The 13,697-nt window shown below is 38.2% G+C and overlaps 1 protein-coding gene across 3 annotated transcripts in view; it reads left to right on the forward strand.

Annotated features, from left to right (window-relative positions):
• dnmt3bb.1 (DNA (cytosine-5-)-methyltransferase 3 beta, duplicate b.1) overlaps window positions 1–11,331 on the forward strand; it is a 53,458-nt gene extending 42,127 nt beyond the window's left edge. For 2 of the 3 annotated variants that reach the window (XM_067593359.1, XM_067593361.1), the window contains exons 14-22: window positions 17–200; window positions 1,090–1,174; window positions 1,270–1,415; window positions 5,506–5,596; window positions 5,793–5,941; window positions 6,557–6,642; window positions 6,765–6,849; window positions 7,189–7,307; window positions 8,015–11,331. In XM_067593359.1, coding sequence (XP_067449460.1) covers window positions 17–200; window positions 1,090–1,174; window positions 1,270–1,415; window positions 5,506–5,596; window positions 5,793–5,941; window positions 6,557–6,642; window positions 6,765–6,849; window positions 7,189–7,307; window positions 8,015–8,156 — 1,087 coding nt within the window. In that variant the 3' untranslated portion in view covers window positions 8,157–11,331. The remainder of the gene's footprint in view (window positions 1–16; window positions 201–1,089; window positions 1,175–1,269; window positions 1,416–5,505; window positions 5,597–5,792; window positions 5,942–6,556; window positions 6,643–6,764; window positions 6,850–7,188; window positions 7,308–8,014) is intronic. The other variant, XM_067593360.1, reaches the window with a different exon arrangement.
• The last annotated feature ends 2,366 nt before the right edge of the window (window positions 11,332–13,697 follow it).

Below are 13,697 nucleotides of genomic sequence, written 5' to 3' on the forward strand. Positions count from 1 at the left end.
CCTCCTCCTCCTCCAGGTGTTTCTGCGTGGACTGTCTGGACATCCTGGTCGATCCCGGGGCGTCTAACAACGCTCGGTATCTGGACCCGTGGCGATGCTACATGTGTCAGCCGCTGCTGCAGTACGGCGTCCTCAAACGACGACACGACTGGAGCCTCAAGCTGCAGGAGTTCTTCGCCAACGACAACGGACAGGAGTTTGTGAGTCACTTTGTACAAGATAGGGGGCGAACTGGGACAGAATCAGTAACATTTTCTGTCTTTAAATCTTTTTGGTATCAACATATCTATATTTATATTTGTATCTGTAAATATCTGTTTTACACTATATATCAGTGTTTCCAAACCTGGGGGTCAGGACGCTCCTAATCTGATTGGTTGCCAGATTATTGACATAAATTATAGAAAATAAGAAAAGATAAAAGGTACAAAAACATCAAAAAAACATGTCTGACTCTTTCTAATCTTTGCATTTTTACCCCTTCAGGCCTAAAATATATTCAAATGAAACAATGCTCATAACTCAGACTAATAATCAACTACTGTCTATGATTTCCAGTTAGACATGAGAAGAAACTCACGTGTTTCTATATGTTTATTCTCTTTTATGTTTTTTCTTCTTTGAGCCAGAAATAAAGTAAAATGCAACTAAAGTCAAGTTAATGAAAAAGATTTTCAGTTGTGAATTTATCATGACAACAAGCAGAGTCAGATCCCATCAACAGCTCACAGGAAGTAAAAACAACAATCTAAAGCAATAAAGTGCAACAACCTTTGTGAAGATTTCAAAGTGTTTTATCTGTCAAAAGGATGTTTGAAAGAGTGAATCAGAAAGTTGATTCACAGTGCAGAAAGTTCTGGTGTTTCTGTGTTTGATTACATCATACTGTGACATCCCAGTTCAAAAATAATCTGCAGAGCAGTTCCCAGTAATGACGATAAATAAATACTTGTTGTACTGCCGTTATCTAAAAGTTGACGTCTGAGGTTACGTCCGTTTCCCTTCAGAAAGAGCAGATTTAAGACTTAATTTAGCACCTTTTTACCGCTAAACCATCTCTCATTTCCCAAAAACTTGTTTATCTTCCAGGAGAAACCAAAGATTTACCCAGCAGTCCCTGCAGAGCAGAGACGACCAATCAGAGTCCTCTCCCTGTTTGACGGCATTGCCACCGGTGAGGAACGGTGTGACGGTGAAATAATAATATAACGCTTGATGTTTCATTCACCAGCAGGTCATCATACAAACTGTGTGTGTGTGTGTTCCCAGGCTACCTGGTTCTAAGGGATCTGGGTTTTAAGGTGGGCCAGTATGTGGCGTCAGAGGTGTGCGAGGACTCGATCTCAGTGGGCGTCGTCAGACATGAAGGAAGGATCCAGTACGTCCATGATGTCCGAGACATCACCAGGAAAAACGTGAGGAAGAAAATGTTCACAGTTTATCTAAGTGGTTTAAATGTTTTATTGGTTTTACTTTCACCCAACAAACTAGACCTGAAAACAGAACTGAAGGCCTTTACACACACAGCGACGCATCAAAACTATTCACCCCGGCAGCGATATGAATTTGCGACAGCTCGTTCTGCCGTCAGTCAGCCTGGTGAGGGCAGTTTGTCCAGCGGCTGCTTCTGTGGACTGTCACAGCCCGGCTCTAGACTGTGGCAAAAAAGGGAAGTCACACGGGTATCAATAATCCAAAAGCAAATTTATTTAACACAAAGTACTCAAAACACACAAAAGATAACAATAGGAAGGGTTAGTCTGTAAAATCAGTCATGTAGGGAGTGGTTGAGTGAATGTATGCTGTGTGGGAGGAGAGAAGAGAGGATCTGAACTGGCCGCTTCTGACTCCATATATGGGGCACACCGGGCCCAGGTGTGTCCCATCCTGCTAATTAGCGTGCTCAGGAACCTGCCCCTGCAAACAAAGCACAGTAGCAACGAGCACAAAGCAGAGGGGCCGTCACAGGACGGAGACGCTGAACGCAGGTCGGAGCCGGTGTGGATTGAGCGGATATAACGCTCTCCTCTTCTTTTGTCGAGTAAGGAGAAGAAGGACGAGATCATCATCATCACTGGAGGATGATGTCAACATCCTCCAGTGATGATGATGATGATCTCTGACCTGCGTTCAGCGTCTCATGTCCACAGAAGCAGCCGCCTGTCAGCTGCAGCTCCACGGGAAGAAATCCACAGTGTTTGTATTTATAAATACACGGTGATGATGCAAATGATACATGATGTATGTATGTATTGCTTCATTGCTTTACCTACCTGTCTGCCTGCAGTGCTCACTGGGAGCTGATCGATCAATATAGATACAGCAGGATACTCAACACCCCATGTGGGACAGCTGTCTGTGCAGATTACGCTTTGTGATTGGTTGATGCTTTTATTCGCTGCGTGAAAAGTCAGAAAAATCAACCCGGGTTCGAAAAAAATCACAAATCGCTTTTTCGCCTCGTAATATTCTCGTTCTGTGTGAAAGTACTCGTGACACAAACACTTTGAAAAAATATATTGACGTGATTTATTCCAGGAATTATTTAAACTTGTACAAACACAAAGAAACCAGAGATTGTGTAAAATCGTTTGGCGTCTGTTAAATTAATTAATTAAATAAATCTGCACTGAATTGTCTCAGACAACGTTTGTGCCCAAAACAGGATTAAACACGAGAACTTTCTGTCACTATTTAAGGCTAAATAATGTTTTTTTTTGTTGTTTAGTTGTTGATTGACATGATTTGAAGAAGGTGTTATTAGAGAAGACAAAGTGCTCAGTTGGCTCAGGATCCTCTGTGTGTTCAAACTGCACCATAATAATCTGCAGAAAGGCTGAAATTTCACGATTACTTACAGTGTTTTGCACTTTGAAAAAACTAGTTATTCATGGTGCTTAAAGGCTTGTGTAGAAGGTGATCAGTTGTTTTAATTAAAAGTGATCACTGATTGAGGTTGAAAAACATTAGAACCATCCTGAACCAGGTTTAGTTGATGTTAGTCAGGGTTGAAAAGATACGTAAGGAAGTGTACGGACTCACAAGGGTTATAAGAGTGTGCGTTTGTTTGATTCTGAAAGTTGCTCAGCTGTTGGGAGAGATAAATCAAGCGCACCTTAAATGGTAAATGGACTGTACTTGTATAGCGCCTTTCTAGTCTTCCGACCACTCAAAGCGCTTTTACACTATGAATCAAACTCACCCACTCACACACCTTCATACACTGAATGGTACAGCCATCAGGAGCAATTCAGGGTTAAGTATCTTGCCCATCGACACGCGGACTGGAGGAGCCGGGAATCGAACCACCGATCTTCTGATTAGTGGACGACCCGCTCTACCTCCTGAGCCACAGCCGCTCATAACTCATCAGAGAAACCTTTTGTTTGTGTCTCTCGCTGTTGTTCTCCACTGTGACACTCCATCTGAGGGCAAGATGAGAAGAATGATGCCACTTTCTTATCTGTGTGTTATGGTTTGAGTTAGATCCAGGAGGTGATTAGCTTAGCTTAGCATAATACGTTGAAGCAGAGGTAAACAGCTACCCTGGCTCTGTCCAAAGTTAAAACATGTGCCTATAAAGGCCTCTAAAGCTCCATAATTAATGAAATCTACCTAAATTTTTCTTAATGTCAACAAATCTCACGTTTGGAGCCAAACCAACAATGAACTCATTAACTTACAAGTATCGTGTGTGTGTATCTAAAGCCTGATGTATCATATTTCTCTGTGCTGCAGACCTCTTTTTGTTGTCCAAACACTATTAAAAGCACATCAATGAGCCACACCGCCGCACCGGGTGACATGTTCCTTCACCCTTGAAGAGAGTGATTACTGTAGCAAGGAAATCTTTCCCCCTGAGAGCTACAATCTAATCGCCGTTATTAGTCTTTGGAGCCGTTTCTAAACAAACTGCAGTAACTGATCTCTTCAGGGACGAAGGAACATGTCACTCGGTGCAGCGGTGTGGCTCATTAATGTGTTTTTAATAGTGTTTGGACAATAACGGAGGTCTACAGCACAGAAGAGGCTTTAGATACACACACATGATACTTGTAAGTTAATGAGATCATTGTTGGTTTGGCTCCAAACATGAGATTAGTTGACATTAAGAAGAATTTAGCCATATCCTCAAAGGTAGATTTAAATAATTATGGAGCTTTAGAGGCCTTTATACGCACATGTTTTAACTTTGGACAGAGCCAGGGTAGCTGTTTACTCCTGCTTCAACATGTTATGCTAAGCTAAGCTAATCCTGGATCTAACTCAAACCATAACACACAGATAAGAAAGTGGCATCATTCTTCTCATATTATGCTAAGCTAGGCTAACAATACCTGTTAGAAGATCAGTTCATTGCTGGTTTGCCTCTGCATATGAGATTTGTTGACAATAAAAAAAAAAAATATATAGAAAATCGCCAGACTAATCCTTGAATGTAGTTTCATTCACTGTGAGCAGAAGGGTCTTTTTCCAACTTGCTTCATGTCATTTTCACTCTTATCAATCTCTACCAGCATTAGAAACTGCAGATGAATATTAGCTTTAAAGCTAACGCTGATGCAGTACATTAAATGTTAACATTTATGTTTAAAACTGTACATTGTCCCAATAAATAAACATAATCAATCAGTAATAATATCTCTGTAGCCTGACGTGTAGTTAGGTTTTAGGGGAGGCATATATCAGTAAGGTGTGACTTTCTATAAATCCAGCTTTACTCTCAGTAAGACAGTGAATAAGCCAATTTCACAAGAATGATTCCTTTACAAGAAATGATGGATGATGGTGCGCACACACACACACACACACACACACACACACACACACACACACACACACACACACCAGACAGAGGCTGGCAGCTGCACTGATGTGGTTCAGGGCAGAGGACATCCGCTGTAAATCCCCTCAGGAATCCTTTCACTTGTTAGTCACGCTGTGTGTGTGTGAGTGTGTGTGTGTGTGTGGGTGTGTGTGTGTGTGTGTGTGTGAGTGTTTAGGGGTTCACGCCCCCGCTCTCTATTAGCTGTTATGTAAGAGATTAAGAACACCTCCACCTTCACCTCCTGTTCTCTTTCTCTCTGTTTCCTATTTCTTCTTTCTCCCTTCATCTCTTTCATTCCTCCCTCTGCTCATTGTCTGAGAGTGAAAGGACTTGTTGTGTACGACGAGGGAGGGGTTTGTATGTGAATGGGTGACAAGAGGACAAAGGGTGAGCAGATGTTAGAGTTGAGGTTAAATCAGAGCCCAGCTGCTGGTTAAATGACATTTGAATTTCACTGCTGATATTGTAACTTCACTCAAGCAGAAATTAGGAAATATTGACCAGCTTTATATCTAATAATTATTGCATCACTCCTACATCTGATGTGAGAGCATCTACTCAAGATCAGATCATTCTAAGTACTAAAAGATTTGGTGTTTTTGTTCATGCTGAATCTATCTTGTGCAGTCTCGTCACTCCTTCAGTCTGACACTAGATGGTGCTGTTTCCTCTCTCAGATTCAGGAGTGGGGTCCGTTTGATCTGGTGATCGGAGGAAGTCCCTGCAACGACCTGTCAATCGTCAACCCAGCGAGGAAGGGCCTGTATGGTAGGTTCACAGCAGAGGAAATCATATCAGACTGTGTTTATCATTCTTGTTGTGTTTGGTTGTATGATAGATGTGACATTACAGCTCCATATTTGAATTATATGTTGGTAAATTACTGTATTTAAAGTTTAAGCATTGAGCAGATGTGGTGGGATGGACTCTCATGATGTTTTTGGGGGGGGTTTTGTTGCTGTAGAAGGCACAGGGAGGTTGTTCTTTGAGTTCTACCGTCTGCTGAGCGAAGCCAAACCCAAAGAAGGAGAGGACCGGCCGTTCTTCTGGATGTTCGAGAACGTGGTCGCCATGGGCGTCAACGACAAGAGGGACATCTCACGATACCTGGAGGTAAATCACACGGACCGTAAACAGCCTTCAACACAAGATCATTAATGTCATTTATGACGTCGACTTAAATTTGACATTTTTAATTTGAGGATAAGCCCCTTGAGATGCATTTTATACAATTTAACAAATTAAAATAGTATTAATGATAAAAAAGAATTAAATAAATAAACAGAAAATAATCCATATAATAACATAAATAAAACAAACAGGTGTTACAAGCATCATCTGCTCAATTCTAACAACAAATAAAATAAATGAACAGCTGCCAAACTAAATAAAATTGTCAGTAGTGCTACATATCTACATATAAACGAATAAAAGATGAAGGTAAATACAGTCAAAAACAAGAATAAGTTTGAGGAAAACAAGCAAAAAAGTCCTGAAAATCAGAAATAGAAATGCAAGTGTCACATTTTAAATACTATAAAGCCTCCTCTATACAACCATTTACACATTTAAACAGCTGATCAACATAAAATCATATGTTGTATTTGAGTAATTTGACCTCTGATCTGCTGGAAGACCTTTGGTGTCCGGTGAGAAACAGCAACAAAGAACAAGAGGATCTAAAAAGAAGTTTATGAGTAATAACTGTGTGTCTTTTATTCGTCGCAGTGTAACCCCGTGATGATCGACGCCATCGAGGTCTCCGCCGCTCACCGCGCACGATACTTCTGGGGAAACCTGCCGGGTATGAACAGGTAAACAAACACCTCAACTAAACACTAAAACCTGCACTGTAATCTACACAGAAGACCAGTTCTTTATATTCTCCAGTGTGTGTAAGAAGATAGAAACAGTGTGAAAGAGTAAAAGTGATAAGTATTCTCTGTTTCAGGCCTCTGTGTGCGTCTGGGATGGACAAACTGGAGCTGCAGGACTGTCTGGAGCACGGCAGAGTTGCAAAGGTCAGACGTCTGCAGAATATATAAAACAATATAGAACAAAGCTGATGACGAAGCTAATCTTCAAATAACGATTCTTATCTTTATGCATTCATCTACTGATTATTCTCTCTATTAAACAATCACTCGTTTGGTCTGTAAAATGTCAGCAAATTGTCAAAGACAATCAGTTAATTATCATAGAAATGGATGAAAACCTGAAATGATTATGCATTGATAGACTGTTCAATTAATCAAGTAGTTGTTGCATCTCTAGATGAATACATGTTTGATTTTTTGCTTTATATAGTTTCCTGTTTGTGTCATCTGCACCTGTCTGACTGTGTTTTTGTTGTTCTGTAGTTCGGGAAGGTGCGAACCATCACTACACGCTCCAACTCCATCAAACAGGGGAAGGACCAACACTTCCCCGTCCTGATGAACGGGAAGGAGGACATCCTGTGGTGCACTGAGCTGGAGAGGTGAGCAGCACACACACACACACACACACACACACACACACACACACACACACACACACACACACACACACACACAGACACAGTCCTACAGATTTATTGCTGACAAACAGCAGAACGTCATTCACCTTTCAAGATCAAATACATAAATGTGTTTCCTTCCACCTGTGTTTATACATATTGCACGAAGTGACTTAAACGTCAGATCGGATCTGTGTGGAGCGATGATGAGGAGACCGTAACCTTCCTCAAATTAATACATGAAACAAATACAAATGTCATATTTCCATCATGTTTTCCATCGTTTGAGCTTTGACTGCCGCTCATTTAATGATCTTGTTGTGTCCTCTTCTTCTGTGAAGGTTTAATGCCACCGACTGCTGATATACTTTCAAAATAAAGCGTAAAACCTGTCTCTTTACCCAAGCATTTAAATAACCTTGCACTTGCTCTCTGCTGCACTTTTAAAATGCTATATTTCAATTTATTTTATACATTCTATTTCATTCTAACTCATTTTCTTCTTCTGTGAAGGTTTAATGCCACTGACTGTTAATCTTGATGAACCAACTGCTAATATATTTTCAAAATAAAGCTTAAAACCTGTCTCTTTACCCAAGCATTTAAACAACCTTTCACTTGCTCTCTGCTGCAAATTGTTATGCTTTTATGTTCTATTTTCAACGTTTGTCTTTTTTTTTCCCCTGCAGGATCTTCGGCTTCCCTGTCCACTACACAGACGTGTCCAACATGGGTCGCGGCGCCAGACAGAAACTCCTGGGCCGGTCCTGGAGCGTCCCCGTCATCAGGCATCTGTTCGCACCGCTCAAAGACTACTACGCCTGTGAATAAACACCCCGTCACCAGCAAACAGATGTCACTTATGAACGAAAACACACCAGCTTTATTTTTTCTATTGTAACACTGGCTCCGGGACACGATCAGCCGCCAGCCAAATTACGGTTCACTTTGTCAGGAGCTGGAAAGTTTCTCCACTCCGTCGGCAGGCAAACAGCCAGTTTTTAGTCAGAGTCTAGAAATCAGTGTAGCTGGGAGCTCGTGAAAGTAGCTGTTTAGTTTGTTTGCAGCCCTTTCGGGATTCATGTGATGATGCACTGCAGCCTTAAATACACATAACACACACTAACACAGAGATACACAAACGCAGCACGGGTGAGAAGCTCTGCTGTGGTTTATCACTACCCACAGTGCCAGAAAGAGAGAAACGGAGGGAGGGTCAGGTGTCTGATTCATGAAAGTGCAGCCAGTCAGTAGATTATATATCATCCAAATCGTAGGCCAGTAGAGTGGTTCGCCCACTCCTCTGCTTTTTTTATTAACATTACAGCTGTACAGTGCTTTAAATTAGTTTTATTTTGAAAATCCCTTGGAGGGGATTTGTTTTTAAGTCGACAACACTTAGTAGTTGTAGAAAATAGACAACAACATGGCAACTTTTTAAGTGGCTCTGTACCAAACCTTTTTTTTAAGGAAGTGTTTTTTAGAGGTCGCTCATCCCTCCATTTTAGCTAATTATTAAAAAATATGTGACAAGCAGGCTGCTGATAGAAGCTGTTCATCTAAACAATAACATTTTTTTAAAAACTCACTTGAACCAAAGTCATACGATGCACAGTTGAAGTCCTGTTACCACTGCTGTTCCACGAGCCTTTAGTGTTTTTTGTTCTATAAAAAAAAAAAAAGCCAAAATATGATACTTTGGTTTTCTGTTCATAGTCTTAAGATAAATAAATCAACTGTACTGGAAAATAAACATAAAGATAAAGCAGTTAGCATTCAACATCCCGTCCCATGAGTCCAGTGGGAGCTGTAGTTGTCTGATGCTAACAAAATAATCATGTTTAAATATCTTACTAAACAGTACTGTTGTAGGTATATATTTAGATTAGAATATGGAGGGAAAACCTGAGTGTTATGTTTGAGTTTTTCAGAGGAGCAATGAAAGAAGCCCTCAGTAGGAAAATACACAGAGAAATGGAAGCTAGTGGACTAGAAGCTAACAGGGAAATGAGGCAGGATTTTACACTCTAGACGAGTTCATATTCATAGTTTGTTGTTGTTGATATGAGCAAAATAGCTTCCTTTTAAAAAAAAACAAAAAAAAAAACAAAAGAGAGAAAAAACTTTTATTAAAGATTTTATAAAGATGTTTTTGTATGGATAGTGTGAAACTTTTGAGTTATACTGTTATAATAATGTCACAGCGACATCTCCCTGAAAGCTACGTACAAATACTTGAAACAAGCCAATGCAAAAACAAAAAGAGGTTTAGCGAGGTTTTTGTTGACCAGTTCCAGACAGCTGAGAATTAAAAGAGTGATAACTTTTATCCTACTGTAGATGTTTAGATATAAAAAAATAAATAAATAAAACTGTTTTAGTTTACTGTAATGGGTGGAAGCCAGTGTCTCCACATGTGGCTGATCCTGGCCGGAAAGAAGTTTAGTTTTATATCCAGGAACTGTGCGGAAATGTGGTTCCAGAAAGAAGAGAGAAAAAAAAAATGGTGGGAAACACTGGTGAACACGCAATATTTTTGTAAACTAGCACTGACTACTTTTTGTTTATTGGAGTTTTTTTTTTTCCTGTTTTTGTTCCATTGCTTTAAGTTTACAGAAGATTTATCAAGAGGACTGCCATGAAAATCACCTCTATGACGCTGGTTGATACTGTACTTTAGTTCTGTGTGGTGAACATGCTTCAGGATACAGTATGTAAAGATCATTTTAAGACCTTAAAGTGATAAAACAAGACACATTTTATCACCAGAAGAAGAACTGTTTTCCACCAAGATATTGCAAAAACATTAATAAAACCAGTAAAGAATTGGATTGTATGATATGTATTGTTTGCAATGACATCGTACTGTATGTTAAAGCATCAGCATGTTCACCAGACAGATGTATTTACTGGACAGTTTTATTTTGGTGCAAAGTCTTTTGATGTGATCAATGGACCAAACTCATAACAAACTTTGTTTTTAATAACTGGAAGATCTTTTTAATGCTGTTGGCTGTCACCAAAACAAACTAAAGGGGCATTACCTCAGACAAGGGGGCAACTGTACATCACTCCTCCTATAGGATCTCTGCTCTGTAAATATATATACTGTAGCTTTCTGCTCCCGTATGCCCTGTATATATAGCTTATATTTTATCACTGGAACTTTTTTTTTTTTTTTACACAATGTTTTGCGTACTGTATCGATAGAAAGGTTTACAAGTGTTTTAACTCTTTGGTTTGACCAAGAACTACATTGTTTTTCTTTTGTTTTATTCTTTTTTTTCTTTTTTTTTTTTTTACAGAAAATGCACAAGTCTTTCCTCTGATGTTTAAATGACCAGTTCTTTTAGAAATTAAAGACTCTATGGTCCTCAAAGGGCCCCTTTAAAAAGTGCCACCAGGAACCTTTTTTCAGTTTTCAAGTCTGATTTTCAAGTCCTTTTTTTAAGAAACCAAAAAAAGTAATTGTTTACATGCTTCGTTAATACTGCTGAACTTGTTGAATGTTTTTGCTTGAAAACAGTACGCAAAAAAAAAAATCTAGTTTTTCTTTGCTTTTTTTTTTGTACCTGCTCTTTTAAGACGTTTTTATATTGAGAACACATACAGTTTATATTAACACATTATAAAGCTTGCTTGAAATTTGTAATGTAGCACGATTTAGAGCATATTAATCAATAGCTTTTTGATACTTTGTGTTATGTAGATTTTAACCATTTGAGTCTGTATTTGTAGGCTTATGTATGAATGATGATGTCCGACTTGTTTCACTAGAACCTTTTTGTGTTTTTACTTTTATCAGAATCACATTTGAGGATTTTTTTTTTCTTATGACTCTAAAGTGCAAAAGCATTCAAAAAGAACAGATTCTGTGCTATTTTTATACTTCATTTGAATCTTTAGTGGAAAAAAACATTGACGTATTTTTTATGTTTGTGTACTTCTTATAGCAACCTATATATAATTTTTACTCAATAAAATGCAGCTTGGCTGCTAAAAACCACCGTTGAGTGTCCTGTGTTAAATGCTAATCCATCTGTATTCATTTATCTTTTGTTTGAATAAGGAAGGATTATTTTCATTATCTGATATTCAATCAATCAATCAACTCAGTATTTTAACTGTTCAGTATATAAAATCATAACAACAATGATACATTAATTCCTACAGTTTATAAAGTGATATTTTGAAGTTGCTTGTCTCCACAGCTGTCAAAAACCCCAACAAGTATTTAAAAAAGTGAGAGTGTTGGAATTTTAAATAATAAACTTCAATGATTTATCAATAATTGACATTGACACTGTATGGTTCTATATGGTCTTTGTGAGGAAGTTATGTTTCAGAAAATTTGTATTTTTACAGCATTTAAATTTTTTTTCTTCTGCTTTGCTGAATTTGAACACTTCTGAACACTATCATGTTCAAAACAGGAAGTAAATGTAGATTTATCTGAAGTGCAAAAAAAGTGTCTCCATATGTTTTACAAATAAACAATATATATATATATATATATATATAAGAACAAAAGCAGGAGCGTCCTGGTAGCTGAATGGTTATTGCGCAAAAAATGTTAATAAAAAAACATTGGAGCATAATTATACAACTTGAGTTATACAGATGTATAAGAGTGAAAACAAAGGTGCTTAACTCTCATCAAGCTAATTTATCCTACAGAATCAGACCACAGTAGCTCATTCAATTAAAGTCAATTTTATTTATATAGAGCCAAATCACAACAAAAGTCATTTCAGGGCATTTTTCACATAGAACAGGTCTAGACTGTACTCTTTAATTTACAGAGACCCAACAATTCCTCCATGAGCAGCACTTGGTGACAGCGTTAAGGAAAAACTCCCCTCTCACGTCTTTCTGACAATGAGATAGGACTGTGTATCAATTTTACATATAAAATGTGCATAATAGAAAATTGTAAAATTGAATTCAATTTTCTAAAATTTTGTTTTTCGTTTGTCCGATCAATGTATAATTAAGATTTTGGAGTCGTTTTTCTATTTTTGGAATGTTGGGTAGAAAAATGGAAAATAAGAGAGGTTTTATCTATCATCTAACTAACATCTATTGATGTCTTGAGCTGCCTGTGAAGGATACCTGAGAGAGACACTGTGGAGTTCATCCTGAGAAGCAGGTGTTCAGACTGAAAACTGTCCTGAGTTAAAACAACGTCAGGAGCAGCTGCTAATCCATGAAAAGTTTCTAGATAATAAGTTGTCTGACCTCGATGAAGTACGAAGCCCTCGAAGTGATTAGTGTTTATGTTTATGTGTTAAAATTTTGGGTTTTGTTTAGAATTCTGGTCACTGCATTTTGGACTATGTGACTCTGTTTTTAATGCTGCAATCTAAGTCAGCCCTGAAAACAGGATATTAGTAACCAGCCTGGATGAAATAAATATACAACTGAGACTGGATGATTGGAAACAGATGAACTTGGGCAGTGTGGCAGAAAACTGAATAAAACTACTCCAGTGATACCATTAACGTCTTTTTCCAATTGACCATTTTCCAAGTTTTTCCAATTTTTGATTTTTGCTGGTTTTTTAAGAATTTTATCTCATTCAAGCTTTTACGTGGTGTTTGACAAATATAGTTTTTGGCCTAACATCAAGAATTTCAGTTTTTTCCTTTTTGATCTTGTTTAGATGGAGAAAGTCCTCAAACAGCCACAATCCAACTGTAATTACACCGTGTTCATGTTTAAAGAGATAATCAGGGTCCCCTGCAGGACAAGAACGTGGAATCTAGTTTATTTCATTGCAACATTATTTAATTGGGAGATAATGTTGCCAAGTGAGAGTCTATATAATTAAAAAGGCAATGACACTAATACAGAGCCTTGTGGTACCCCACAAGGAAAAAAAGGCCCAGTCAGAGATGATGATGATGAAAATGAATGAATATAATCACAAGAGAAATGTATTATACCAGCATTATTTGCCAGATGATGTTGTGGTATTAAAGGTGACACTCAAGGACAGTGGTGGAAGAAATATTCAGATCCTTTACTTCAGTAAAAGTACAATTACAATTAAAAGTCCTGCATGAAAAATCCTACTTAAGTAAAAGTACATAAGTATTATGAGCTTTATGTAGTTAAAGTATTGCAGTAGAAGTACATAAGTATTATGAGCTTTATGTAGTTAAAGTATTGCAGTAACAGTAGTGGTTTGGTCCCTCTGACTGATATATTATTATATATGACATCATTAGATTATTAATAGTGAAGCATCAGTGTTAGAGCAGCATGTTACTGTTGTAGCTGCTGGAGGTGGAGCTAGTTTACACTACTTTATATACAGTTAGCTAGTTTAGTCCAGTTGTTCCCAACCTAGGGGTCGGGCCCCTCCAAAGG

The sequence above is a fragment of the Thunnus thynnus genome, chromosome 6 (genome assembly GCF_963924715.1).
Source record: "Thunnus thynnus chromosome 6, fThuThy2.1, whole genome shotgun sequence".
Taxonomy (NCBI): domain Eukaryota; kingdom Metazoa; phylum Chordata; class Actinopteri; order Scombriformes; family Scombridae; genus Thunnus; species Thunnus thynnus.